Genomic DNA, 26746 nt, shown 5'->3' on the forward strand with positions numbered 1-26746 from the left:
GTAGAGCAGAAGGATCGTCAGCAATAGGAGATGAGGGCAAGCTGCAATCTCACTCACTCCTGACGTTGACGGCACAGGTTCTGGTTCCTTGCTGGATTCAATTCTATCTACCCTCTTGAAAAAATGATCCAGTGATGTCTGGGTAGGAGTTGTGTTTTTCCTCATCATAGATGACATGGTAGCACTGGATTGCACTCTGAACGGCTGCTGCAACCTTCGTGTACCGTTCTACACGCGGGTCCTGTGCCTCAAAAACTAACAGTGCCTCCTCAAATAAAGAAAATCCCCTTGCCATTTCCTGTGTCATGAACCTCTTCGGTTCTTCAGTTACTTCTTCTTCCTCTTGTCTCTCTTAGTCCTCTCTCTGGGCCTCCAATTCCATCAGGTCTTCATTAGTAAGCTCCTCATTATAAGAACGAGTGACGTCTACCATCTTTTTGCCTCGCTTCACTTTCTCAATTATTTTCACTTTTATTTCCATCGTTATTGCTTGGCGCTTCTTAGCCGTACCAGCTACATCACAGCTGCTTTTACACTTGCTTCCAGACATCCTGGGCTTGAAATAAAGATACCGTACTACTGTACTCTATACAGTACTGTACAGGAAAGTACACAAAAGCACAACCACTTGTAGAGGATGCACACACGTGATAATGTACGCCAGACACGTGAACTAACTTATATGATTGGACAGGCGAATGCACGTTCGCATCTTTGAAAGTTTGCAACTTGAAGGTTCATATGTAGGGGACTTACTATAAGTATATATACACATTTAGACATGCATAGAACAAAGTTTAGGAAGCGATGTGCCTGTATGTTTACAGTAGTTATTGATAAGCTATGGAGTTACAGGTAATTTTTTTGTTTGTTTTTTCTTTTTGCCCTTAAGGATTGCTTTACTTTGCACAAAGAAAAAACATACAGACAGTGAATGTATGTTAATCATGCTATGAAAGTTGTAAAAATAAGATTTCTATAATTCTTTCAATCTATAAATAGCTTCTGCCCTTTCAATGGCTTAGGGCATAGTGTAGACAGGACATATTATAAATACACATATAAACTTACAGTTAAGTGAGATCAAATAAGTTTTGTATGATAATGTACATGAAAACACTTTGAAAAGGGGTATGAAGTTTAATAGAATAGTATAAAAATGATAAATATATACCAGCTCACTTTATATTAACACCCATACACACAAAATACAAAATAAGTTAAAATGGTAAAATGTTTGGACCAAAATTGTAGGCGTGATATTTGAACCTCGTTCTAACTATGTAAATATGGTGCTTATTACCATACCCTCTTCACAGATAAGGAAACAGAGACCTGAAGAGCAATGTGACTTTCCTACAGAAACACTGAATGACTGAATTTTAACTCAAACCCAGGTCTTCTGACTTCAATCCGCAAAAGCTTCCATAAAAGGCATTAGAGAAATTCAAAGGCAAAAGTAGGTCCTGAGGCCCAAGGCAGTCAGACTTTTAAGAGGAAATGGCAGTTAAATTGGGCTTTGGAAGCTCAGGGGACATGAACCAGTGGGAAGGAGGTCGTAGGGCATTCCAGAGAAGTGACACGGACAGCAGTATGCTGTGGCCCATCTCTGACACAGAGCAGGGTGTGGTGTTTTCAAAGGATCAGATGTGGGTTAAACTTAGAAATTATTTTGTCTCACTGAAATTTCTTTTTTAAAAAGTCTGTTTTTGCTTTTCAAATACAAGTCTCCTTTCAAGCCCTCTCCCACCAAAAGAAAAAAAAGAAAAAAGAAAACTTATAAACTAGATCATTTAAGTTTCTATCCATAGTCCCTTAAGAACAATAACTTAAGTAATAATCAGGGGATATTTAGTTGGGTTTCTTAAGAATTCTAACTGAACAGAGAAATGAGAAGCTGTCAACACACTATACTAAAGACAAATTATGTAGGTGACAAAGTTTCACAAAGAAAGGCAGGGCCTTTCAACCCAATTAGAGGAAGGCTGTCTGAGGACAATATATGCATTTTTTTCCCTACCTTATACCTCTAAGGCTGAGTACAGAAGACAAATACCAATCACTAGGCAGTTTAACTGGCTCATTTGAGAAAGATCTGTTGGAGTTTTGTAGCATAAACTTAATGGTGGTGGAAATATGTTGTTTTAGGTCTTAGACTATTAGCCTTTTCTCTAGTATTGTAGAGTCTGAAAGAAGAGTTACTTATCTGGAAAACTGAAAGGCTTATAAACATCCAGTTGACACCTGAACAACGTGGAGGTTTAAGGCACCCACCCTCTGTGCAGTTGAAAATCCGCTTATAATTTATAGTTGGCCCTCCATGTACCTGGTTCCTCCACAGAAGCAGTTCCACATCTGCACAGTCAACCAACCACAGATCATATAGTGTTATAGTGTTTACAGCTGAAAAACTCCGCATGTAAGTGGACCTGCGCATTTCAAACCCACGTTGTTCAAGGGTCAACTGAAATTGCTAAATAATTTGGAATTATCTATTGATACTCAAGGAGAAAGGTGAACAAAACCAGGTTTTTAGAGGTTACTGGCTACCCAGAAACATGTGTTCATTCAGCATTTATTGAGGGCATTCTTCTTGTTAAGGCTTGGTGACTGGTGCTGTTACAAAGGCCAATAAAACAGAGCCATCTGCAGTCTAGTGAGGGAGGCTAAACTAAGACGTGTACAGAAGAGGACCTTAACCCACCTGGAAAAAGAGGACAGGCCAGGAGAGGATTCAGGGACTGGTTTCCAGAGGGGATGACACCTCAACTGAAGCAGGGAGAGAAGTATATCACCATACAGAGGCAGCAAGGAGGCAGGAGAGAGCACGTTCTATACAAGAAACTGCAAGTAATTCAGGATGTCTAGAGCATAAGATGTGAAGATGACATAGGAGCTTAGAGAGAGGAACAAAAGCCAAGTCATAGAGGCTATGTAAGAAATTTGGGTTTCATTGTTTAGACAATAGGGAACCACTGAAGGATTTAAAACAGGACAGTTTTCATGGCTAAATCTGAATTTTTGAAAAATATATATGTAACAGAAAATACCTGGATTTCATCATCAATCCTAAAGGCAGTCCTTAGTAATTCGATGCCTGCGAAGAGACTGCCAGACATCCACCCTTAGAGTGTCAGGCTCTTTGGCTCTGCTTCTCTTGGACCTCCAGCTGAACGGTGTGTCCCTACCTAGCACCCTCATTTTAGGATGTATAGGGAGAGACTGGGACTAATCCCAGAGAGCAATGATTAAACGCAATAAAGGGATAAAAATTTACAGTGAAAACTAATTGCCTTTTTTTTAAAGCAAGTGTTCACCTAATAGAGAGGTGTCTTTTCCCAAAGAGGCTCCCACATGGCTCAAGACATTTTTGGAACTTCTTTTCTAATTGCATTGTAGGCCAGCCTGGGAGCCACACAGATTATCATTCTTGTCTCTTTATAGTTGCCTTTTTAAAGTGCTGTATTCCAAAATAAGCACTGCCCGATCTGATTTTTTTTATCCTATTCACTAGACTTAGCACTGAATTAACTTTTGATTTATTCCTGAAGTTAAATACATCTTCACAAGATGAAAGTTTGTTACCTCTGAAGACATTCAGTCAAGTACCTGGTCAACTAGTTACCAGCTACAAGTTTCTTGACCATGAATCTCTCAGGTTGCCTGTGAAATGGAGGTGAATAACATACTTCCCACCTACCCCATATAGTTATTGTGAAGACAATACCAGACATGTGAAAGCTCTTCATAGACTGCTATGTCAGAGGATGCTCTTCTTATTGTGCCCTCACATTTTGCAGGCAGTTCCAAAATGTACATTTGTTCTGGTGCCTGTGTGTTCATCTCCCCTAACAGATTGTTCACTTTAGGAGAGCAGGGCCTGGGTCCTATTTGGCTTTATTTCCCTGTTGTCTGACACTGGGTCTCACACATAAAAAGGCTCCAATATTTGTTGAATGAATAATTCAGTGTAGTTCCTTGCCTTTTCCTCAGACTATATTTAAGAAATGGATAATACACTTGAGATTATTCAGTTAAAATAGGCTCAGAAGCCATTTAAGCTTCTTTAAGTATGTGAGTAGTTTGTCATTAGGAACCAGCTGTTCTTCATCTCTGAAGGGGCCCGAACAAATGGCTAATGAACTCAATCTGAAAGCCTAAAGACTCTTAAACTTTAATGCTGTGGTCCTAACTTTGGCTGTATTTTTAGGTCACCAGGAAAAAAACTTTAGATTACTGATGCTAGGGCCCCATCCTGGGACAATTAAATCAGTACCTCTAGAGGTGGAGGCCTGGTGTTGATAGTTTTAAAAACTACCCAAGTGGGCTTCCCTGGTGGCGCAGTGGTTTAGTGTCTGCCTGCCGATGCAGGGGACACGGGTTCGTGCCCCAGTCCGGGAGGATCCCACATGCCGCCGAGCGGCTGGGCCCGTGAGCCATGGCCGCTGAGCCTGCACATCCGGAGACTGTGCTCCACAATGGGAGAGGCCACAACAGTGAGAGGCCCGCGTACCACAAAAAAAAAAAAAAAAAAAAAACTACCCAAGTGATTGTAATGTGCAGCCTGCGTTTGTTGCTGGGCTCTGGGATTAGACTTTGAGAAATATTGCCTTAGAAGAAATCCTATCTAGTTCTACATTAGGTACCATAGGAACTGGGAAGGAACATAAGGCATGATCCCACCACAGTCTACAGGAAATAAAAAGTAGCCATCACTGATCTGAGAGCAGTGGAAAAGCAGCAGTCAGTGTGTGCTGAGCTATGAAAGGTCAAGAAAAAGTGGACCTGTGAAGAGCTCCAGACTTTCTGCAGAACCTGTTAGACATTTTAAAAGTTTATCATAGAAATAAAAGACAGTCCCTGCCCACAAAAGAAGGTTAACTGTTAGGTTAGCAAAGCAGCTAGTTCTAGCCAGAGGTCCTGGCCAATACAGAGGGTTTACAGGCTTTGATTCCCAGCACCAATCACCATTCTGAGGGCTGAGAACTCAGCTGTGAACAAGACTCAAACTGTCTCAAATAACTGATGTTCACAGCTAAGTGAACAGGCAATTTAAAAATGGTGAGAGTTGATGAGAGAAACAAAATTAAGTTGGTGAGACAGGAAGATCCAGTCATTTGAGGGTTTTAAGGGCCGGGCTCAGCTATTTCAGTGGAATTCAATAGCCGATAGTTTCTGGTGAAAGGGATGCTAAAAGGAAATGTATAAGAAAGATTATTTTCGAACCTTTGGAGGTTAGAAGGAGGAGAAACAGTACAGACATAAAACGGTTAAGACACCTACAACAATCTAAGGGTAGGGTGGTAAGTTCCTATATTAGGGAGACGTGGGAATGGGAAAGAGTGTTTTATAGAATTTCTGATGAAAAAGATAGCTGTTTATATTACATAAGCATAAATAATTTAGATGCATTTCAGTCTGAAATGACTTATTAATATTGGAATTCTATATTGCACTACTTACTGTATGTCTGAGAATTATACCTCTCTTGCTTTCCCAATTAATATTAACTGCTGCCATATCTTAATCTATCTTACAATTGAATGGGAGTTTTTAAAAATGGATGTCAAATTAGTCAAGGTCCAGGTCCTTTTCGAAGACTCTCTTGTTTACTCTTGTTTATAATTCCACACAGTCTCATACAAAAAAGAAAAAGAATAAACTTACTTGTTTTGGGGCTGTACCCCTCAGGTCTGCAAGCCTTGTAGTTGCCCAACCGTGAGACCAAAGAAAGAGCCTGGAAACAGCGAAAGAGACATCCAAGGTGTACTGGATAGGGAATCTTACAAGTCAGAAGCAAAATGTCCTGGAGCGACACCCCACCTATAAGGCAGACGGCAGGCAGGATGCAGCAGCAATCTTAGCTACTGCAGGGGAGAAGGAGGTTACCATTTATAGGGGGAATTGATGTCAGGTTGGCTCATCAGTTACCAGGGAAACCAGCAGAGGAGCATGTTCTTCTCAGCCCCTCAGGTTAACAATCGTCAATGGGGCAGATGTTTCCCTTTGATAACCTAGCTTGGTGGAGTGGTTCTGGTCTAAGCATTAGAATGATAACCACCTGGGACGGGGCAAACATGTAGGCAGTTACCGTTAAGGCTCTGTGATTAAGAGGGAAGATCAGTCATGTGAGTAGGTGAAGCAGGGACTGGTTGAGCAGGGGATGTATAGAGAGCAAGAGAACCGCCATCTTGAGTGGCCTGGTCATACACAGCCTCTATGAACATGGTAAGCCTCCATATTTCTATAACCACTAAAGTCAATGTTCTTACTTGAGAATCTGATCTTATAAAAAGTTGTTATTAATCAGAACTAAACTTTTGTCTTTGCCTTCAAATGAACAAGTTCTAAACTTTTCATATGTCAATGATCAGTGTGTGATTCCAAAAGCTTCACTGCTCTTTTTGGGCCAATTCTCTGACCAGTCACAGAGTGGATAGTATTGAGTTATTGGTACATACAAGGTTGTAAACTACCAGACCTTATGTACTTGAATTGTCTGTATAATAAGTCTGCATGTGTATTCTCACAGGAGACTGTAAAATGTGGGCATGCTTTCAATTCATGCAGTCTGTGATTTATGGAGGCACACGGGTCAGGAGTTTATTATGCTGAAAATCATAATAACTGTTTTGTTTTGCTTTTTAAAATGAAGTGACCGAAGCATGTTGAAAGATAAATGGGTGAAGCATTTTGATTATGTTTTTGTTTCAATTAAAGATTAAATATTATGCTGAGTAACCAGCCATGCTAAGCATTATGATATTAAAGCTGAAGTAATTTGTAAGCTGATAGCCCCTTCTTTCCTCTGGGTTTAGGTTTGTTATTAATCAAAATGTTGGACTTGTTTAGTGCAGTGGTGTATGAAACAAACAGTTGAAAAAGACAGCTACTTTACAGCTTTCTGTTTTTTCAGATTTGTAGGAAAATCTGTTTCTTTTTGTGGACTTTGTGCTGTCGTTCACATGTCTACATTTCATTTCTTATACCAAAGCCAACTAAATCTAGTAGTTGTAAGATCCTCTCATGGCATAGAAAGGAGGAAGTTGCCTTTTTATGGTTTTATTTGACAAATTCTGGTAAAGTCATTTTTGAAACACGGACAGTCCCTACCAGAAATGATTATAACAAAAGACCCGTCTGTCTTTTGGGGCAGAGAAAGGGATAATTTTTAAAATAGAAGAATGTGTATATGGAAAAGTATTAATAAGTTAACTAATATAGTGGTCTTTGTATTTTTATATCAGTATAGGAGTACTGAATAAAATTGTTTTAAAGGGAATATGATTCCAGCTATTTTCTGGTTTGGGGTTAGGCATCAGCACAAATCATTTGGAAAGCTGCTGTGCACTTACCGAAATACAGTGTAGGAGTCTGGGCTCCCCATGACGTGTGATAAGGACCTTTAACAGGACAGTCCTGCCACACTTCTAAACTTAGTCCCCATCAGTGGTTAACACACTTACAATTTCTGAAGAGCTCACTCTAGGGAATGCTGCGTAGATTGTAAGGAGTACCAAAGAAAAAGACCACCTCTCAATAACTGAAAAAAAAAAAAAGCTCAATTTATTACTTAACTAAGAAAGAGCTTGCTTTTAGACACAGTCTCTCTGAGCAAAGCAGGTTGCAAACCTTATGTAGAGTTTTGGGGTCAGGGATTGTTTAGGAGTTAATATCAGCCTCAGAAGCACCATTATTCAGGAGAGGCTGCTGGTGATTGGCTGGCTTTCAGAAGCATGTCACTGGTGTGGGTCTGCCACTGATTGGCCAACTTTCAAAAGCATGAGGCTGTCACTGATTATTTGGCTTTCAGAGGTGTATTTACTGAAGTGAGTTATCACTGATCATTTTGGCCTAGGCAAGTCACCATTAATTGATTAAATCCTGTTTGATTGATTCAGTCTGGTTATAGTGGTCACTTGCTACCACGGCTGGAGAATAATTACCCTTTTGCTAGGAGTTGGGGATTGTTTTATTCTCAGATGCTAATACTCAAGCAGTGTAGAAAATTGAAAGCACAAGAAAATCAGACTCTGAGTACTCCATCTAAATAAGCAATAATCCTATGCTGCACTTTCTAAATGAGGTTGTTTCCAAGGTCAAGTCCATGGAAATATAAAAAGTCAGCAGTTCTCATGTGTGATATTGCATGTTATGAAATCTGATGCAAATAATATATTATTAATAATAAAGTATAGAAATGCAAATGTGCTTTACCTCAGTAAATAAAAGTAGACTCTAGTTCATCCACATAATAATGTCACTCATACTCATTGCATTCTAATAAGCTTTTCTGGGAAGGAAGAGGTGATAAGATAAAACTTGTCAACCTGGTGAACAGTCAACCCTACCGAACTCTTTGCAATTGTAGTATCATTAATATTGTAACATTTCATTTCCCTCACAAAATCGTTTTAGGATTCTTCAAAATCTAAGTATATCCATGGGAATTTTTAACAAAAGTAAACTTCCCTCCGCATTTCTGGTACTGCAGGGAGAAAGGATAGGGGAATCTCTGCTAGTACCTATTGCCCAATCTCTGCTCATATAGGGAAACAGAAATCACTGTAATATATGGGTTTCACCTGCAAGTTACAACTGACATGTGGGGAGTGTTAACCCTTCAGGCAGTTTACCCCCATTTGCTGTGATTAAAGTGTTGGGTGTGCCTATTTTTTAAATTGCTTAAATATTTAGTGGGGAAAGCCTTAGTAGTTTTGTTTATATATAAAAACTGAACTTTCCTCTTTCCAAATTCATTCACCTGCCCTAGAATCTGGTTTTGGGACCTCCCTATTTATTCCCGGCACCTCCTAATGGGGGGCAGAGCTAATCACTTACATATTTCTCTGCTGCTAAGCATAGCCAGCTTACAACCACTTAGGATTCAAGCACATGTTGAGACCTTAAGACCAGTAAGCATTTGATAAAGTAGGAAAGCAGGGTGGTTAGATTTGCTGTAATCAACAGTAGGAGGAGGAAATTCATCCATGGAGCCGTGCCAAAAGCTCAGTTTCTTTTTGTATAAAAAATTTTTTAAACTCAGCAATTCCCCAGAAAAGGGATTCATAACACCATCTGAACAGGAATTTTCTGAACACATTCCCTACTTGACCCATTTAACTACCGAAAACAAAACAAAACCAGATAGGGCTGGTTTAATGTCAGGAGTTTTGCTCTGCAACCTGGCTGAGTGTGCTCTTTAAAGGAAGCTGGAGGAATGTTCTCTGAGTTTAGTTGAAGGAAGACTTCTGGGTAGAACTCTTTTAACTTCCCATCAGGAAAGGAACCTCGAGTGAAGTCTGAAGCAAAGAGACTCACTACTAGAAATACAAACCAACAAAACAAACTCCAGACATGTTTTTCAAATTTAAGTGTTTTCTGAGAAGTTGGCTTCCATGTGGTATAAGCACCAGTAAACAATAAACCCATCTTCGTGTTTTGTACCCTTTTGGTTCATCATGCCAAGACAAGGTGTAGTGTAGAATTTCTACTTTCAGTTCTCATGCAAAAATCAGTGAACCATCTCTCTCCCACTTTAGGATGTCGCATGTACTTCAGTTTGAGGATAAAAGCAGAAAAGTGAAAGATGCAAGCATGCAAGATTCAGACACGTTTGAAATCTATGATCCTCGGAATCCAGTGAATAAAAGAAGAAGGGAAGAAAGCAAAAAGCTGATGAGAGAGAAAAAAGAAAGAAGATAAAATGAGAGTAATGATAAACCAGAACTAGCTGGAAATGTGCCTGCAATAAATGGCCTTAAAACAGCCATTGTTCCCAACAGCGTCACTTAAGGGTGTGAAAAGAAGCATTTTTGAACTTGTTGTCTGGTTTTGAAAAACAATTATCTTGTTATGTAAATTGTGGAATGATGTAAGCAAATGCTTTTGGTTACTGGTACGTGTTTTTTTTCCCCTAATTGAGCTTTTATATTGCTAAATTTGAAATAAAATCACTTTCCTTCTAGTTTACATGTTAACCATTTGCAGAATGTACAAATCTGTTTGTATCTTTTTACCCTAAAATATGTGAAGGCTTCGTTTTCAAGATTTTTTATAAGACATCTTTACAGAAAGAATATTTAAGGGAAACCTCTTTGGCATTCTGTTACCACAGCACTAACTTTGACATACGATTTTTAAATTATGTAATATAAAGATTGATGGTTTTGTTTTGCATACAAATATCTAAAAATAGCCAAATCAGTAAGACTCAATAGCCTTAAATCTTAAGGAACCCCTAAGTGAATGTTCACGCCTGCGTCTGGGCCAATGCCTGGGTTTAATTGATGCAGTCAAGACAATAACACACTAAGTAATGCCAGCCAAGCTTATTGCACACCCTGGCCTGACCCCAGGCTACCTGCTCACTCTTCTGCCCTTCTCAGCACAGCAACGGCAGGAGCACATGCAGAGGTCCCATCCTGGCAATAGAACTCATTAAGAATTTAGCCTTTTATGACAATCAGTCCTGCTGGTTATTTACTATATATTATCTGTACTATTTAGTCAGTGTTTTCTAGAATCTGAATGCCAAGATTATACCACAGGTTAACTTCCAGTTACCTAGTAAAACCTCCCCAGCCACGTCTTTTCAGGTAGTGTCTCATCAGCTCTCTCTTTTGAAGTGGAAGCAATAGGCTTTCTTTATAGCGCTTGCTCTCACAACGTAGCCCCAGACACTACACTAGAGCAGCAGCAGCATCACTTACGGCCACGTTAGAAATTCAAATTCCTGCCATACTACCCACCACCATTATCCCCATCCAGACTAATGAATCTGAAACTTTGATCATAGAGGGCTTGTTAAACAGACCGCTGGCTTCACTGCTGGTGATCCAATCTTTGGAGACTGGCAATATCTAGTGAACTTAAAAATGTTCATATCCAGTGATCCAAAATTTCTAATCCTAGGTCTGTTGCCTAAAGAAATTCTCACACATTGCTCAAGGGGACCTGTACTAAATATACGTTGAAGCATCAACCAAAGAGTGGATAAATAAGTTATTATACATCCATGCTATGGAATATTTTGTACGCAGTGAAGATTAATAAGCCAGAGTTGTGTGTACTAGTTTATCTTAAAAATAATGTGAGGAATAGGCAACCTCCTATATAAAAATTTAAAACACACAACTCACCATTATATATTGTTTATGGATGTATACATGTAGCAAAAGTATAAAAACATAAAAACTAGTGGTTACCTCTGAGGAGGCAGAAGGAATCCACAGGGGGCTTCATTTGTGTTTGTAATGGTTTATTTCTTAAGACACATGTTGGGTAGTCAAGCCTCATTATACTATTCTCTTTACATTTTGGTATGCCAGAAACACTTCATAATTTGTTCTTTATGATCATATCTAGAACCTGAGGTGAGAAGACAGGACACCCCCTTTCTTTTTTGCTTCAGAAGTAGGAGAAAGTTCCAAAGAGGAAGAGAGGGATATGATAAAGGTGTTCTGGGGAACAGGTGCTAAGCCACCAAAAAATAAGCCAGTGTTTGGAAATGTGCTCTATCTTTCCCTCACTGCCGTAATATCAATTGTATTACAGATGTTCACAAAGCAAAATGTTGTTTTCTACACTCACAAAGTCTCTGTTGTTTATTATGAAAAGTATTATTACCACTGGATCTATTTGTATTGAAGTACCCCGTAGGTTTCTCTACCATTCCTCCAAGACTGTGTCCACCTAAAACAGTGTGGTTTTATCCCTAAAACAGAGGGAACCACAGGCCTCTAGGGCACAGCCAGAAGACTAGTATTTATAGGTTTAAAAAGATAACTGAATGACAAAATTAAAACAGGTTGACTGAATGCTCCTCATCCTGCTTTAAATTTCAAGGAGCAGAAAGATCTGAAATTCTACAGAGATTAGAATCTTACCAGAATTTCACCATGATAATAAAACTCATTTTGAATTTAACTGAATAATAGCAATAACAATTTTTTAAAAGCTGAAGAACATGGTTAAATTATCTGTCATATATAGTATTAAATGTGCTTATAGTAAAATCTTTGGAAATGTCACAGGAACGTTTTTGGGCCATGTGAATTGCAAAAATGAAATAAAATGAGTTCCAAGACCAAAAAAAAAAGAGAAGACATAAGAAAATTAGCCTGTATAGTTCATTCTAATTTTATATTTATTTGGATTTATTTTTCTCTATGTACTTGCCCTAGGGATGTTATCCTGAGACCGTAAAGTCCGGTAGCCATCTCCTTTGTTATCTATGGTGATGCTGGGCATTGTGGAGAACAGAGAGAAAAGCAACTCCTGGCAATTTTTTTTTCTCATTTTCTGACAAGCCATTTTTTCACTTTGGTTGAAGCTGTCAGCGAGGTGAAAGTTAAAATTAACTCTAGACCTCTCCTTTCTCAACAGGTAATTGAAGAAATGCAGATCGCTCTAGAATTTTTAATGGTATAATATCAAAACACACATTATCACATGCCCTCAGCTCTCTGTATGCTCTGTGGCCACGCAGTCAGTAATGCATCTGCTGCATCTAAAAATGGGGACACCATAGAAAAAGGTCATTAAAAAGTGTGAGGAGATGAGTGGTTTGCTGCTGTTGTTTTTAGAACAAGTTCAATAAGCTATGGTGTCCTTATCAAACTGTCACTACCAAGTCTCTTGATAGGATCTGACGTGTGAGGTACATAAACCTGTGCTGTTGTATCACTGTGGCCTGAATGGAAAAGGTTAGATAAATGCAGAATATTGCCCCAACATGCTGTTTAATCTTGGCGATAACAAGAAAGAAAATGGATGTGTGAAGTGAGTTACCATTGAGGGTTGTATCAGTATAAGCAATTTGTATGTACGGGGTGTAGAGAAGTTAAGAGGGGTTACATTCTTTAACACCATCATTCACAAAAAAAAAAAAAAAAAAAAAAGGTCTTGTTTCTCTATGGCTTTGACTCCTTTCCAGTGACTCTATACAGTTTATCATGGGGTACCACTTCTGCTTACTAGAGACCAGGAGGTTTTCCTGTCTCACATATATTTTATCTCCTTTCTTTTAGCTTTTAATGAAGAGAGGTGAAACAGGAGCCATATTTTAGAGAAATCCTTTCTAATAAGGATTCGATGAAATCTGAATTCCTAGAGAAATAAAACACCAAATCTTACTAAGATGGGTATTAGACATCCCCTGCTTGTAGAAAGAATACTCATGTATTCCCCCAAATCTTCCTTGACAAAGCTATACTCGAACATCTTTGTCACAGGTGCTAAGGGTTGTGCTAATCCCTGTGCAGAGTTTTCAGTGGTGTACAGCTAAATTGGCTCCCTAAAAAAAACAGAAAGCAAGAAAAGCCCTGCTTTGCATCATTTGCTGACTTCTGTGGTGTAAATACTCTCACCATGGCTGATTTCAAGCCACCAAAGGTAGCTCCAGGATACAACTGGTTATTTTTCCCATTCTGTTTCATTGCTAGCTAAAAGCTTATGTAGTAACTCTTGCACTGGCACTAAAGAACTCACAAAGGTTTTTAACCTTTTTCCAAGATGACAACCTTCAGAAGTATTTCTCTTTTATGTGATTACTTCAGACAATTTGGTGAAGTTCTAAATTGTAGCCACATCTGCACCCTATGCTTTTTATGACTAGTTTGTACCTTTAGATTCTCTGTTGAGGGAGTTTTCCAAAGTCACTTGGCTCACATTTATTTTTCCCTCTGCTCATCTTTTTGCCTCAGTTTAGTCCAAATCTCACAGAAAAAAAAAAAAGAGGGGGGAGAAAGGAAGGAAATGTAATTATAGTTCTTTGAATTATTCTCTGTAAGTGATAATGTACAAATCCATCATTTATATTTTTTTGGAAGATATTTTGGGTTAGGGATGGAGAATCCTACCTGGAGGGAAGACTGGCTTCTAAGTGAAATGCAGACAGGAATCTGGTCTCTCTCCCACATCTGCTCGGGATTATTCCTTTAAGTTTAGATCATGATATTATTTCATGTTACTTGATCAGCAAAAACATCTTCGGGAGGCTTTCTTCAGAGCACCAGTCAAAAAGAAGATGTTCTTTGTCTTTTAGAAAATTGTTATTTTCTCATTCCATGATGCCAGAAATGATAATCATTGCTGCAGTTCCAGAACTTTTTAATAATCAGGATAATTTTGAGAGCAGAAAACTCTTAAGTGACTTTCCCATTTATTTTCTGACTAATCTAGTTGGAGCTTTATTATTCAAGTGTTTTAATAACAATGTATTTGAAATGAAGGGCATCATGTGTAGAAAGTAAATGACTAAAGTAGTATATATTCTATGGCTAGTTCTCAACGGTTATGAATAAACTTAAAATTTGTGAATTACCTCTTTTTTGTATGATGTGAGTAAACTGTTCTTTAATTTGCAATTTTTGAGGAAATATTTTATTCAGGGTAAGAGGAATGTGACCACTCTATCTCTGTTCTAAACTTTTACTATATTATTGGTGTAAATGAATAGACTAAGAATTGGGTACTATCTCCCAAGCAACTAAAGAATTCAACAAGTGATTTTTGAATTCATTTAGAAAAGTTATACATGTTATTTTGTGAGACCTAGGTCCATTTCAGAGGGAAGCTTCCTAATGTCCCTCATGTGGATTTCATGTCCCATCAAACCTGACATGTCCGAAACTGAACTCACCTACATGTCCTAGCCCTTCCTCCACCAGACCTGCTTCACCTGCGCTTTTCCCCATCTTCCCTGTTGGCAATGCCACTTTTCTAGTTACTCAGGCTAAATAGTTTGGATTCCAGTCTTCATCTCACACCCTATATCCAGTCTGTTATGATAATCTGTTGGCTCTACCTTTGAAATATATCCAGAATTTCACCATTATTTACCACTTCCCACTGCTACCACCCTGGTCAAAAGGACCATCAACTTTCATGTGGACTACTATTTATAAAAGCACCATAACCAGTCTCCCTGCTTTCCCGCTTATTTCCCTAAATTTATTAACAACATAGCAGCCAAGTGAAACCTCTTAAAACATAAATCACATTGTTATACTTCTCTGCTCAAAACCTTTCAATGGCTCCCCATTTCGTTCACAGGAAAAGCCCACATCTTCACAACGGCCTCTGAGGCTTTAGATAATCACCACACCCTCCCCTCAATCTCTGACCTCCTCCCTTACTACACTCCCCATCACTCACTGTACTAGCCACACCAACTGTCCAGCGCTTCATCAGATGAGCTAGGAGTGGTCCATCTCAGTTGCTCTGCACTGGCCAGTTCCTCTACCTGGAATACTCGTCCACCAGATGTCCAAATGGCCGACTCCCGTACCTCCTTCAAGTCTGCTCAAATGGCCCTTTCTCCATAAGGCCTACAGTAACCACTCTACTTTAAAATTGCAGCCCATCCCCACCCCACATTCTCAGTCCCTCTCAATCTCCCTCTCTAGTTATATTCAATGGCACTATGAACTCCTAAGCACTCTGCCTTATTAACTTATTTAACTTACAAACAACCCTATGAAGTAGGTAGGGGCCCTTGTTACGATTTTACAGATGAGGAAACCGAACCTTTCAGATGTTAATTACTTATTGTTTATCATTCACCTCCCACCATAGAATGCCCTCCAGGAGAACAAGGATTTTTGTCAGTTTTGTTTACTGTTGATCCAGTGCCTAGAACCATGCCTAGCAAAGAGTAGACACTTAATAAATATTTGTTGAATGAATAAATAAACCAGTATATCCCCCCCGCGAAAAAACAGGATCCAGTATATTGTGTTATTCCGTATTTTATCACTTAATATTACCATCATTTCATAAAGTTAGGCCATCTTTACACTAAAAATGAAGGAAGGATATAACTTCAGTTCAGAAACAGCTCTAACATTTGAATAAATTTAGCTTTAGGAAAACCTTATTACACTGTCTTTTTCTCATTTTAACATAAGCCACTTTGTCACAGATGGGCACAGATCCAAAGACCATTTTGGGAAAACCTCTGGTCTGTAGGACAACCCATTTACCCCTATATGGCTTCCTTGAGTACCTGCTCTTTATAGAAAGCAATATTCTAATTCCTGAGACTAGAAAGAACTGAGGGCCAACATGCAATGTGTAGAACGCAAGGCTATAAGGCTTCAGACATGCAACTGCTTTAACAGAAAAAACTATATAACCTCTTAATATCAGTTTTCTCCTCTCTCACATGGGAACAATATCAGCTGCCTTACCTACCTAGCTGTCACAGACTAAAGAAGGAATAAACAAGAAAACCAAGCTTTTACAAAGCTTATAATGATAGGAGCTAACATTTAACAGATACTTACTTTATGCCAGACACTCTTCTAAGCACTGTATCTATATTAATCCTTTTAATCCTCATAAACAACTCTATGAGGTAGGCTCTATTATTATCTCCATTTTACAAATGAGGAGGAGACTTGAGGCTTAGCAAAGTTAAGTAGTTTGTCCAGGTCACACAGGAAGCAAAGCAGCTAGAATTTAAAACAAGACTGAATCTAGAGTTTCAGTTGATCACTAGACTACCATGCCTCTTGCTACACAAACCAGATTGTTTTACAATACACCTCTAATATACCTATAGAGTTTATAATCCAGTAGGTAGAGAAGGAGGCTAACACCCCAAAATAAAAACACAGCATGGTGATTTCAGTTGAAAAGAATTATATATATAAAAACTGAGTGAGTGCTACAAGGAACCAAGATTGTGGTTTAGTGGAATTAATCTAGAACTGCTTTGTGGCAGAGGGAATTCTGACCATAATTTGGAAGGAAGGGAGAACATGGCATCGAGGAGACAGATCCTGTTCCAGGTGAAGAGAAAGTTATACGGACAAGCCATTAAGACAAATGTAGGAGACAGTGATGTGTCTACATAATGCCAAAACATCTGGTCAACTGAGTTTAAAAAAAAAAAAACCTCCATCAACATAGTAGATTTCTTCAGTCAATCCAGATGTTTGGCATCTTGTAGACAAAACATCCAGATGATTAACTGAAGATGACAGAGTTGACTGAATTAACCATGTGTTGTAGCATTGTATAGACAGTGTCGGGACGTTTGCTTGGCTGGAGTGGAGTCCAGCTATAAAGGAGATAATGGTCCAGGCAATGAGAGGGGACCTGGAGCTTGGATTTGATGCAGTTGGAAGCTGCTGGAGGAGGAGTGTGATGGAAATGATGCTTAAGGAAGAGGATTCTAACAACTATGTGAAAAAAAATATGGTGAGAGGAAAAGTTGTAGACAGGAAAGAGGATGTGAGTAGAGTGCAGGTGTGTGTGAGGTAATTAGAGCCTGGACCAGAATCAGGCTTGGGAAAGCAACAGGAAGGAACGGATCTGAAAAACATTACAGAAAAAGAACAGGAAGTCATGATGGGCTAGACAAGGGAGTGCAACTGCACATCACCCTAAGGTTGGAAGCCTCCAGGCCTGGGAAAGCAGCTGCCGTCAGGCTCACCACAGTAGTAAACCAAGAAGGAATCCCCAAGAGACCCCTCCCCTCAACCTCCATCCAGAGTCCAGACCCAGGCTCACAGGCAGGGGGAACTTGGAGACCACAAACACAACTCTCATGAAAGGTTTCCTATTCATTTTAGCCACCTAAGTTGATTTCCCTTCAAGTCCAATTTCATGAAGGGATTGAGAATGCTAGATTCAGATTGTCAGGTAGACACAACTTCAGTGAAAAGTCTAAAAAGACAATATTGTAATGACATTTGCTTTTATACAGCATATAATGTAAACTAAGATGTATAGGGGTATGAATAAATTAGATGAGATGAGATTAAGAGAAATTATATAGTACCTATATTACCTAGTTAGCATTATAAAAGCCTGTTAACAGGCACAATTAATGGCCGAATTCAAGAATTTACATATTTTTTTAAACCCTTAATTTATGAAACCTTGGAATGTTCAACTCTTGGCTTGGATATTTTGCAGATTTTTTTAAAATTCCAAATATCTTATTAGACAAGAATCAAGTTTATATTTATTTATAAATAGTCACAAATTCTAACTTACTAGGATTCGAACTATGATAGTGTGCTCCCACTTACTAAAAAAAATTCTAAATATCCATGCAAGTCATCGTTTTGCAAATTTGCATTTTCAAATATTTTCAGCCCCAGGCTTATCAGCCCACACAACCAGTTATGTGCCCTTTACAGACACAGTCGGGGTTTCTTCAACTGCTTCCTTATTCATTTCAGGAGGGAAGGAACCTTCAACAGAGGTTACTCTCTTTGTTCATGGTTTGGAACAAAACTGAGGATCAATCAATCTCTCTTTCTCTCTCGCCCTCTCTCTTTCTCTTTCCCTCTCTCTCTCCCCGCCCCCTTCCCCCCACCAGAGAAACAACACAGAATGTGAGACCATAAATATATTAACGTGTTCCATGTCACCCTGGGGGAGGTGGAGGGGTCAGGAAACTTGTTAAAATCAGTTTCCCAGGCCTCAGAAATGACAAGTCTGTTGATCTGGGGCGGGAGCCCAAGAATCTGTTGGTTTTTCTGTTTGATTTTTAACAAGCTCCCCCAACTAATTCTGATGACTGTTTTCTGAAAATCAGACTTAGATCCTGCCCTAAAGCGGAAAGCTATAGAATGAAAAGCATCCATTGGAAATGCAACTCTAAAATGGTAAAACAGATTTAAATTTTTTTTTCTTACCCATCCCTTAATCTTTCCTTTATGTAATAAGCTCCTATGTAAATTCACTGTGTTCTTTGATACGCAGAATTTTTCATAGAAACTGCATAAAGTCAAGCACACCTATGCAGTCAATCTAGAAGCCCAGAAGACAAATAGGACAGCTTGTCTGTTCTCAATTCACAGCACTGCCCACTACAGCCCTTCCTGGACACAAATGTTTACATGATGGGAAAATGTTATTAATGATCTTGGTAAGTCTTTCTAGTGCTCCAAGGCTAAGTGAGTCACTTATTTATCAGATAGAAAAAAACAGTTGGGTTCACTGAAACAATGGGTGATTTATCCAGGTGTGTTTGAATATAACCTTCCCACAGCCATCTTTTTGTAAGAAATACTTCAAAGTTAGTAGACAGCAAACTAGTTATTCAAGTTAATCAGTGAAATGTCCCCCATCATAACATCAAGATTAGAGTGTTTGTTCTCTACATATAATCGCTTAGGTACCACTTTTTTGGCAGTACTAACTCTACTACAAGAAAGATTAGTAGATTTTTTTTTTCCTGGCGCTATGGCTCCATTTGCCTTAAACTCAACTCACTCACCTAAATCTTTTCCCAAGGATATAGGAAAAAGAATAAATTGGGAGAATTTTATTAGAGGTCCTTCATTACCTAAGGTGTGACGATTAAAAGTCAAACTTACTTTTATTGTGCTTTGAATGATGCTTTTGAAACAATCAAGGGTTTCACATGTAACCCAAGTGGTTTTGACTTGAGTAGTGATTCTTTTCCACTTTCCATTCTCCTGCCACTTTCAAATCTCATCTAGCAATCGTGGGAAATGGTCTCATGCCCTAGTGGGAGGGAGTTAGGTCAAGCTAGGATTGCAAAAGAAAACCCTTAGGAGTTTTCAGAACATAAAAAGTCCTTGCATTCTGATACAGGTTAAAACAAAGAGAAAGATTCATTTCCAATGATCCTCTTTTATCCTCCACATAAAAATACTAACCTTCAATGCCTCCATCTCAACCACAGTATTGATAAGAGTAAGAAATAAACAAATTCTCTTTAGAGTATTTCATTGATTCTACTGCTTTAATATCATTTATGGTATACAATGGCTTCCAGTACCGTGCTTTTTTCCTCAGGGCCATTGCTGGCCCATTTGGTGCCTCTGTGTGAATTAGAAAAAGGCACCCATTCCTCAAGACACTTTACTTCCATATGTCAGAAAACTGTGATAACATACTGAGTTTCTTTGAACAAGACACTTTATCACATCTGCAGGAAAAATCACCATAACAAATGTCAAACCTATATTGCTTATGATGTGAATTACATCCCCCGAGACGTGGTGCCCTTGTGCAAAGCTCAACAGCACGGCTTTGCGTGACAGCCTTTTCTCTCACCCCCTTCACTGTCAGCCCTCTCCATTCGCAAGCCCAGCCCAAAGGCTCTAGAGTCCTACAGAAACTCTATAAAACTGCTTTCTCGAAGATCATCCATGATATTCTTCCAGCCAAACTCAAATCTAAAGCCCACTGGGGTCCCTGGAAAATATAAGATGGAATCCAGGTGATAAGGTCTAACCTCTTATTTTGTGCTTAGTCTAGTTTCCTTGCCTGCAGGGGGTTGTATGCAGAGGCCTTTCACCTAACACATCGGATTAGAGTTCCCAGCGCAGAACCGCTGTGCTAACACCCCAGTTTGGTGAGCTGTGTGGAGAAGCACTGCACGCAACACCTCAATTCAAGATGGCGGCAGCGGGCCATGACTGGAGAAGCTGCACCAGGCACTGCGATCTGGAGCCTGAGCCACAGCTGCTGCAGGTGGTGAGAACCCCGCCCCCTCCCCTCCCTGCTGACGAGATCCCCATAAAGCAGCCCCGCCCACAGCCTGTGCTCTAGAGCCCCAGCGTCCACCTCTCCATCCTCCGATGAAAGAAGAAAGCTTTCCTTTGCTTCTGAACCGAACTTGGTCTCCTTCTACGGGCTCAAACAACACCGGGCGGGAGGACCCTTGTTGGGGCCTGACTAGACAGGGTCAGGTAACGCTGCCTTCTTGGAACTCTCTCTTCACACCTCATAATACTGACTCTCCCTTTCCTACCAGCAATTCTTGTCCTGCTCCTCTTTTCTGTGGACTCTGTTCTTAGACTCTAGCTCTGAGGAATCTGGTCAATACTTCCTGAGATCAAATGGTCTTTGGAGCCAAGGCATTTAACAGGTGGAAGCTAAAAGTGCTGCCTGTTCCATATGAGGTACCCTGTACCACCTCACTGTTTCCAACAGCAAATACTTGTTTTCCTGTAAACTTGGGGCACAGGCTAGTAGATTTAGTGACAAGACAGTAATCTATGACTTGGGCCATCTGATGTTCCATCTCACCTGCAGAGGCCCATGGCTTGTTCAGGAAATAGATGTGTCTGGAAGTTCAGACTCTACGATAACTAAACAGACTTCTGAGCATCACTGTCCAGGACCACACCCCTCTGCCTCTGGCCCCCAACCGTCTGCAACACTTTGAAGAAAATGGTTCTTCACCAGGCTTACAATTCAATGGCCACCCAGTAAGATGTAGAACAAAGACACTCTTTCCAGGCCTGTGAGCTGTATGAGTAGCCAAAGTATCTCTCCACAGGCTGATGATAGTCCCAGGTTTAAGAATGAGGTCCTCATGACCTGCTGAGCTGAGAGAAGATCGTGTTCCTGGATGACATTCTGATGTGGTCCATAACCTGCCTTTGGCTCCTGGGTGAACCCTCTCTGTAGGTATAATGTGAAAATGTGTTTAGTGCCTCTCTTCAAAGAAAACCTCCTCTCTGCTGACAAGGGTTAGTAATATGCTAGGATGGTACACTTACCTCTCTCTGTCTCTCTTTCATTCCTTTAAATATCCAAGACACTCAGTGCCTCCTGAGGTTTATTAGTTAATAATGTTTTTTTTTTTTTTTATGACAATCCCATCAAGTACCACCTGAAGAAGAGGAGGCATTTCAAAATCTGTGGTGGCCAAAGAATTCTTCTAGCACCTGCATGCACCTGAATACAGTTCCCCTTGCCTTCTATCCCACATTATCCTTACTGTTTCTAAGTAAAATGTCTCCCACCAACAGGGGAAAAAATTTTGTTTTATTTTGTTTTTCTGCAAATGCACTTTTTTCCAACAATCTTATGTACTGGAAGTTAAGTAAACATTGATCTAAAAATGTTACGGCACCTTCAAGAACCAAGAAGTTTTTTTTCCCCCTTCTCATCCAATATGATGGGGCCAAGTTTGACATTTCCATAACGTTTAAAATATAAGGCTAAAAAAAAATAACCTTGGTGGTCACTGGCCTGACATGAGTCTGGTTAAACTTTAAGGAAACTGCTTCCAAGATAGGATTTAGATGCTTCAGAATTTGTTGGAATATGGTCAACAGAAAAATAAAATTTCAAATCCTGGCTTACTTGCCTGAAGGACCTCCATGAGGTAGACTCTATACAGGAAACAGTTCCATCATCCAAAGTGAATATTCACTCATTTTTCTTTTCAAGCCAGGAGTTTGGAAGAAGCGAGCAGGCAATGTAGTCATTTGGTAACATCCTTCCCACTGCCAAAATGGATTAATGCTGGGAGATCTTACAACTGGTGAGTAATCGGTAGTGCTTGCAGACCCTCCAAGATCCCCAAGGTGTGATTATTTTCATACATGGATTTCTGTCATCATCCTCCAAAGGGTGCTTTGTCAGTTTCTTTAATTTTCCCTCACTGGACTCTCAAGCCCATGTTATGGCATGGTCTCCAACTCACTGCCAATCTCCTTCTCAAACCAAGTTGGTGAGCACTTTAGAGACACTGCTAAAATGTGAGGGCTATATTAACAAAATTATACCAGCTTCCTCTTAAATGATTCTGGAAACGTATGAATAGTTATTTATTAAAATAAAATTTAGAACCTAATCATCCTCTGGTTCCACTGATTTGGTTTATTATACCCCTACCTAATACTCAGGTTGATTTTAAGATGTCATGGACATACTAAAATCTCAGACTATGAAGAACCTAATTAAAACAACAACCCCAAATATGTGAGTTTTTAAAATAAGTGCTCTTTGCATCTTTTAGCATTGACTATCATTCATTCCCTAAACTTCTCTCACCACCACTACCCCAACTCTTTGACTTGTATTCAACTCCTTTCTGGGACTAAAAGGGCCTCTGAAATGGGAAATATGACATCAAAAGAACTTACACCTGGGAATCAAACAGCCAAAAGTTCAAGCTCTGTCTCTGCCACCAACTAGCTGGGAATCTTTAGATGATTCACCTAAACTCTCTGAGCTTTGGTTTCCTTATCTGTAATTTGGACATATAGTTTACCTGAAAAGATTGGTGTTTCTTTGACCTGAGTCGAATGCCCTTCCCCTGGGCTTAGAGACCTGCAAACCTTTGCCTCCTAGTCACTCAGGAAGTAGGTACTTCTGTCCTCTTCCCTGATCTCTTTAGCTCTGTGTCCCAAGTCTTAAGGTCAGCCCCAACAGTAAGGCTAATTTTGGAAAACTGGGCCAAATGTATCTCCAGAACCTCATTATTTCTGACCACCAATCCCACCCCCAGAAACGCTGTGTTGCCTAAGCTGAGCGCTGCCCCTGATTCACAGTAGCCCAAGCCATAAACCAGTGGGCCCTACCTTATCTGGTGTCAGAATTACCCAAGAGCTCTGAAAACCACAGATGTCTGCCCCACTCCCAGCCCCTGGAAGCCTCTATTTTTAAGTTTCCTGGGTAATTCTGATGATAACCCCAGTTTGAGAAGTTCTGATTTTAGCAACCACCAAACATCTCTATCTGTTCCTCCCATGCCTTGGAACTGGATTATCTTTCCTGAGCTACATAAATCCACTGCTGTATCTCCCAAACCCAGTTAGTTGTTGACTCTGGTTACTAGGAGCTCCGAACAGGTCACAGGGACTCAAGCTGCTGATTATGGCTTAGGAACCCTCCTCCACATCCCCAGCCCCTTGGGCCCAAGAGGCAGAAAAGGCATCATAGAAATATAATCAAGAGAGCACCAGGGTTGTAGAATCAGTAGCGGCTAGTGTCGAACAACGGATCTAAGAAAAAGATTTAAAGGCCTGGACACCAACAGTGATCAAAAGCAGATAAACACCCTTCACCCTGCCAAGGCAATCTAACATGATGCAGCACTGGGTGAACTGGTGAAGTTCATAAAGCAACCCTAGTGAGACCTTTGTTTTGTGTGTGTGTGTGTGTGTGAGAGAGAGAGAGAGAGGGAAGGGAGAAAAAGAAAGAAGGAAAGAAAGGAGAGAGAAAAAAAAGCAAAAGAGAAAGAAAGAAAATAGATTGTGACAAGTTGTGATATGATTAAAACAAATCAGCAGGGCAATCTGTGTTTGTGGGTATTTTCAAAGGGTACCGGTGCTTCTCACCTGGACCCCAACTCCAGCTCTCTCTCCACTCATCCCCAGGCTCCAGGTACTTGCCTACACCCTGCTCTCTGGTGTGGTTCATAGTGTGATTCACTGTTTAACATTTCCCTGATAAACTAGACAACAAGCACAGGATGGGGGAGCTGGGGCACTGAGCTGCAGGGACTCCAGTGGGAGCTCCTTCAAGACTGACCACAAGGCAAGTTAGTATAAGAATCTGCTGTAAGAGGAAATGCTGGGAAGGCAAGATGGAGGCGTCCCTCACTCCATGTGCTCCTGGGCACTCTCCCTAGCGTTTCCTTCTGAGCAGAGCCCAGTAGCTTCCCACGTAAAATGCTTCGAGCCCTTTGCTTGACCGGCCTGAAAAGTGTGTCACCTCACCAGAATTCTTTTCAGAAGATTTTACAAAGCCATTCATAAGAAGTGTGTCACCTCACCAGAATTTCTTTCAGAAGATTTTACAAAGCCATTCATAAGAACAACATATTTCACTGCCAGATGTCTTTCCTGACATCTCAGACCCCCTATAGTCCTTTGATCACTTTTTCTCCTGGAGGACACAGACAGCTTTTAGCAAGACCAGTGTGAGGAGCTTCTCCAAGGAAAACGGATGGGATCCAAGGTGCATTATCCCTCAAAGGGCTTCTCCAGGGATCAGCAACCCTCTTCCACAATCCTGCTAGGTGCCCATTCTGTTTTTGCTGCTGTGGCTCCTTGCAAGGGCCGGTGGGGAACATAGGCCTGCACCCTGGCTCTGGATCCCATAGCCCTGCCATCCTCCAGCAACCGGCTAACAAAGCGTGCCAACAACGGTTTGAAACCGTTATAACAATTTTAATAAAAATAAAATCATGAATAATATAACTATAATACAGATCTCATTAAAACAGGCGGCTATAAAACCCTGTACTTTAAAAATAAGAACGGCGTCTCTCTCCTTACGGTCCAAGATGTAATTTACCCTTTGGGGCCCTGATACTACGGCAGATCTTGGTGAAACCACTGTCTCACCACCGTGGTGATAGTCAAGAACGGTCGCAGTACTGATGAGCGAACCTGCCTAGCGGGAGCGAATAGGTAGCCGGCCAGCGGCGAGAGCGGGCGGCCTGCGCGCTGCTGCGCATGCGCTCCTGAGCAGGCCGCCGCGGGCAGCTTTGGGGAGGCTGAGCCGCGTGGCGGCCCAGCCTGCGGCTCCGCGGGGGCGTCTGGCATCGCCATCCGTGTGGGGCACCCTTTTGTCTCACCCCGACCCGAGTTCTTTTCAGGGATTAGTCCTGACTTCGTGATTAATCGGCACTTTCGGGTTTTCCTAGGGTGACGTCATCGCTGCTCAGAGATAAAACAGGCTCCTTTCTGAAGGCTCCTGCGCAGAGCAGGGTCCTGTACCCCGGAGACTGTCCCCGGGGACCTCGCCCTGCCCAGATGGCCACAGCCAGCTCCGCTCCGCGGCCTGGCAGGAGCGCTTGGTGCCCCGTCACAGAGCCTCTGCTCTTTATTGCTTCGGCCCACTGGTTAAATGCAAAAGTTCAAGGTTTTCTGTCTTTTTTTCATAATTATAAAAGTAGGACATGCTCATTTCAAAAGGTGATAAATTATGAAGAGAAAAGCAATCAATCAAAGCCTCACCCTGCGGGCTCAATCTCTGTTCATTTTGATGTGTTTCTTTCCAGCCTTTCTTCTCTTTCTTTGCAACAGTTTTTCTGGTGTTAAACACTGATCAGGAACTTCCTGGTTGCCCAGTGGTTAAGACTCCGCCCTCCCAATGCAGGGAGCCCGGGTTTGATCTCTGGTCAGGGAAGTAGATCCCACGTGAATGCCGCAACTAAGAATGCACATGCTCCAACTAAGGAGCCCGCCTGCCTCAACTAAGACCCAGCACGACCAAAATAAATAAATATCGAAAAGAAAGAAAAAAAAAACATTGCTCAGCTGCAGTTGTGTTACAAATAAATAATTTTGTATCCTACTTTTTTAACTTAATGTTTTAGCAGAAACACTGTATGTGCTTGGATTAGCAAGCATTTCTGTAAAGCTCCTAAAGAGTCTCCTAAGTGGATGTACTATTAGATACATAAATATTATTTCTATTTATGGGCATCTAGGATGTTTCCAATTTTTACTGGTATATAGGTAGCAGTTAGACCAACACTGAACCCTTTCCCATGTTTGCCTGGGATTGTTTTTTGGTGGAGCATAAAAATCCAAACTAAGAATTTCACCCTGGGCTTCCCTGGTGGCGCAGTGGTTAAGAATCCGCCTGCCAATTCAGGGGACATGGGTTCGAGCCCTGGTCCAGAAAGATCCCACATGCTGTGAGTAACTAAGCCCGTGTGCCACAACTACTGAGCCTGTGTTCTAGAGCCCATGAGCCACAACTACTGAGCCCGTGTGCCTAGAGCCCATGCTCTGCAACGAGAAGCCACCACAATGAGAAGCCTGTGCACCACAACGAAGAGTAGCCCCCGCTCACCACAACTAGAGAGAGCCCACACGCAGCAGCGAAGACCCAATGCAGCCAAAAATAAATAAATAAATTTATTTATTTTAAAAAAAGATAGAATTTCACCCAGTATATGTTAAAGAGAGACAAAGACTTAAAAACTGCCCTTTTCCCATATTGCTGATGATGGAGAACCAGGGTGGAGGCTGATTGCAGGATGAGCTTTTGTGTTTGT

The 26746-nt window shown here is 40.7% G+C and overlaps 1 protein-coding gene across 1 annotated transcript in view; it reads left to right on the forward strand.

Annotated features, from left to right (window-relative positions):
- The window catches only part of CWC27 (CWC27 spliceosome associated cyclophilin), a 232593-nt gene extending 218268 nt beyond the window's left edge, over window positions 1-14325 (forward strand). Inside the window, exon 14 of the mRNA XM_081233926.1 lies at window positions 9543-14325. Coding sequence (XP_081090052.1) covers window positions 9543-9705 — 163 coding nt within the window. The 3' untranslated portion in view covers window positions 9706-14325. The remainder of the gene's footprint in view (window positions 1-9542) is intronic.
- The last annotated feature ends 12421 nt before the right edge of the window (window positions 14326-26746 follow it).

The sequence above is a fragment of the Mesoplodon bidens genome (genome assembly GCF_964165515.1).
Source record: "Mesoplodon bidens genome assembly, chromosome: 4".
NCBI classification, from domain to species: domain Eukaryota; kingdom Metazoa; phylum Chordata; class Mammalia; order Artiodactyla; family Ziphiidae; genus Mesoplodon; species Mesoplodon bidens.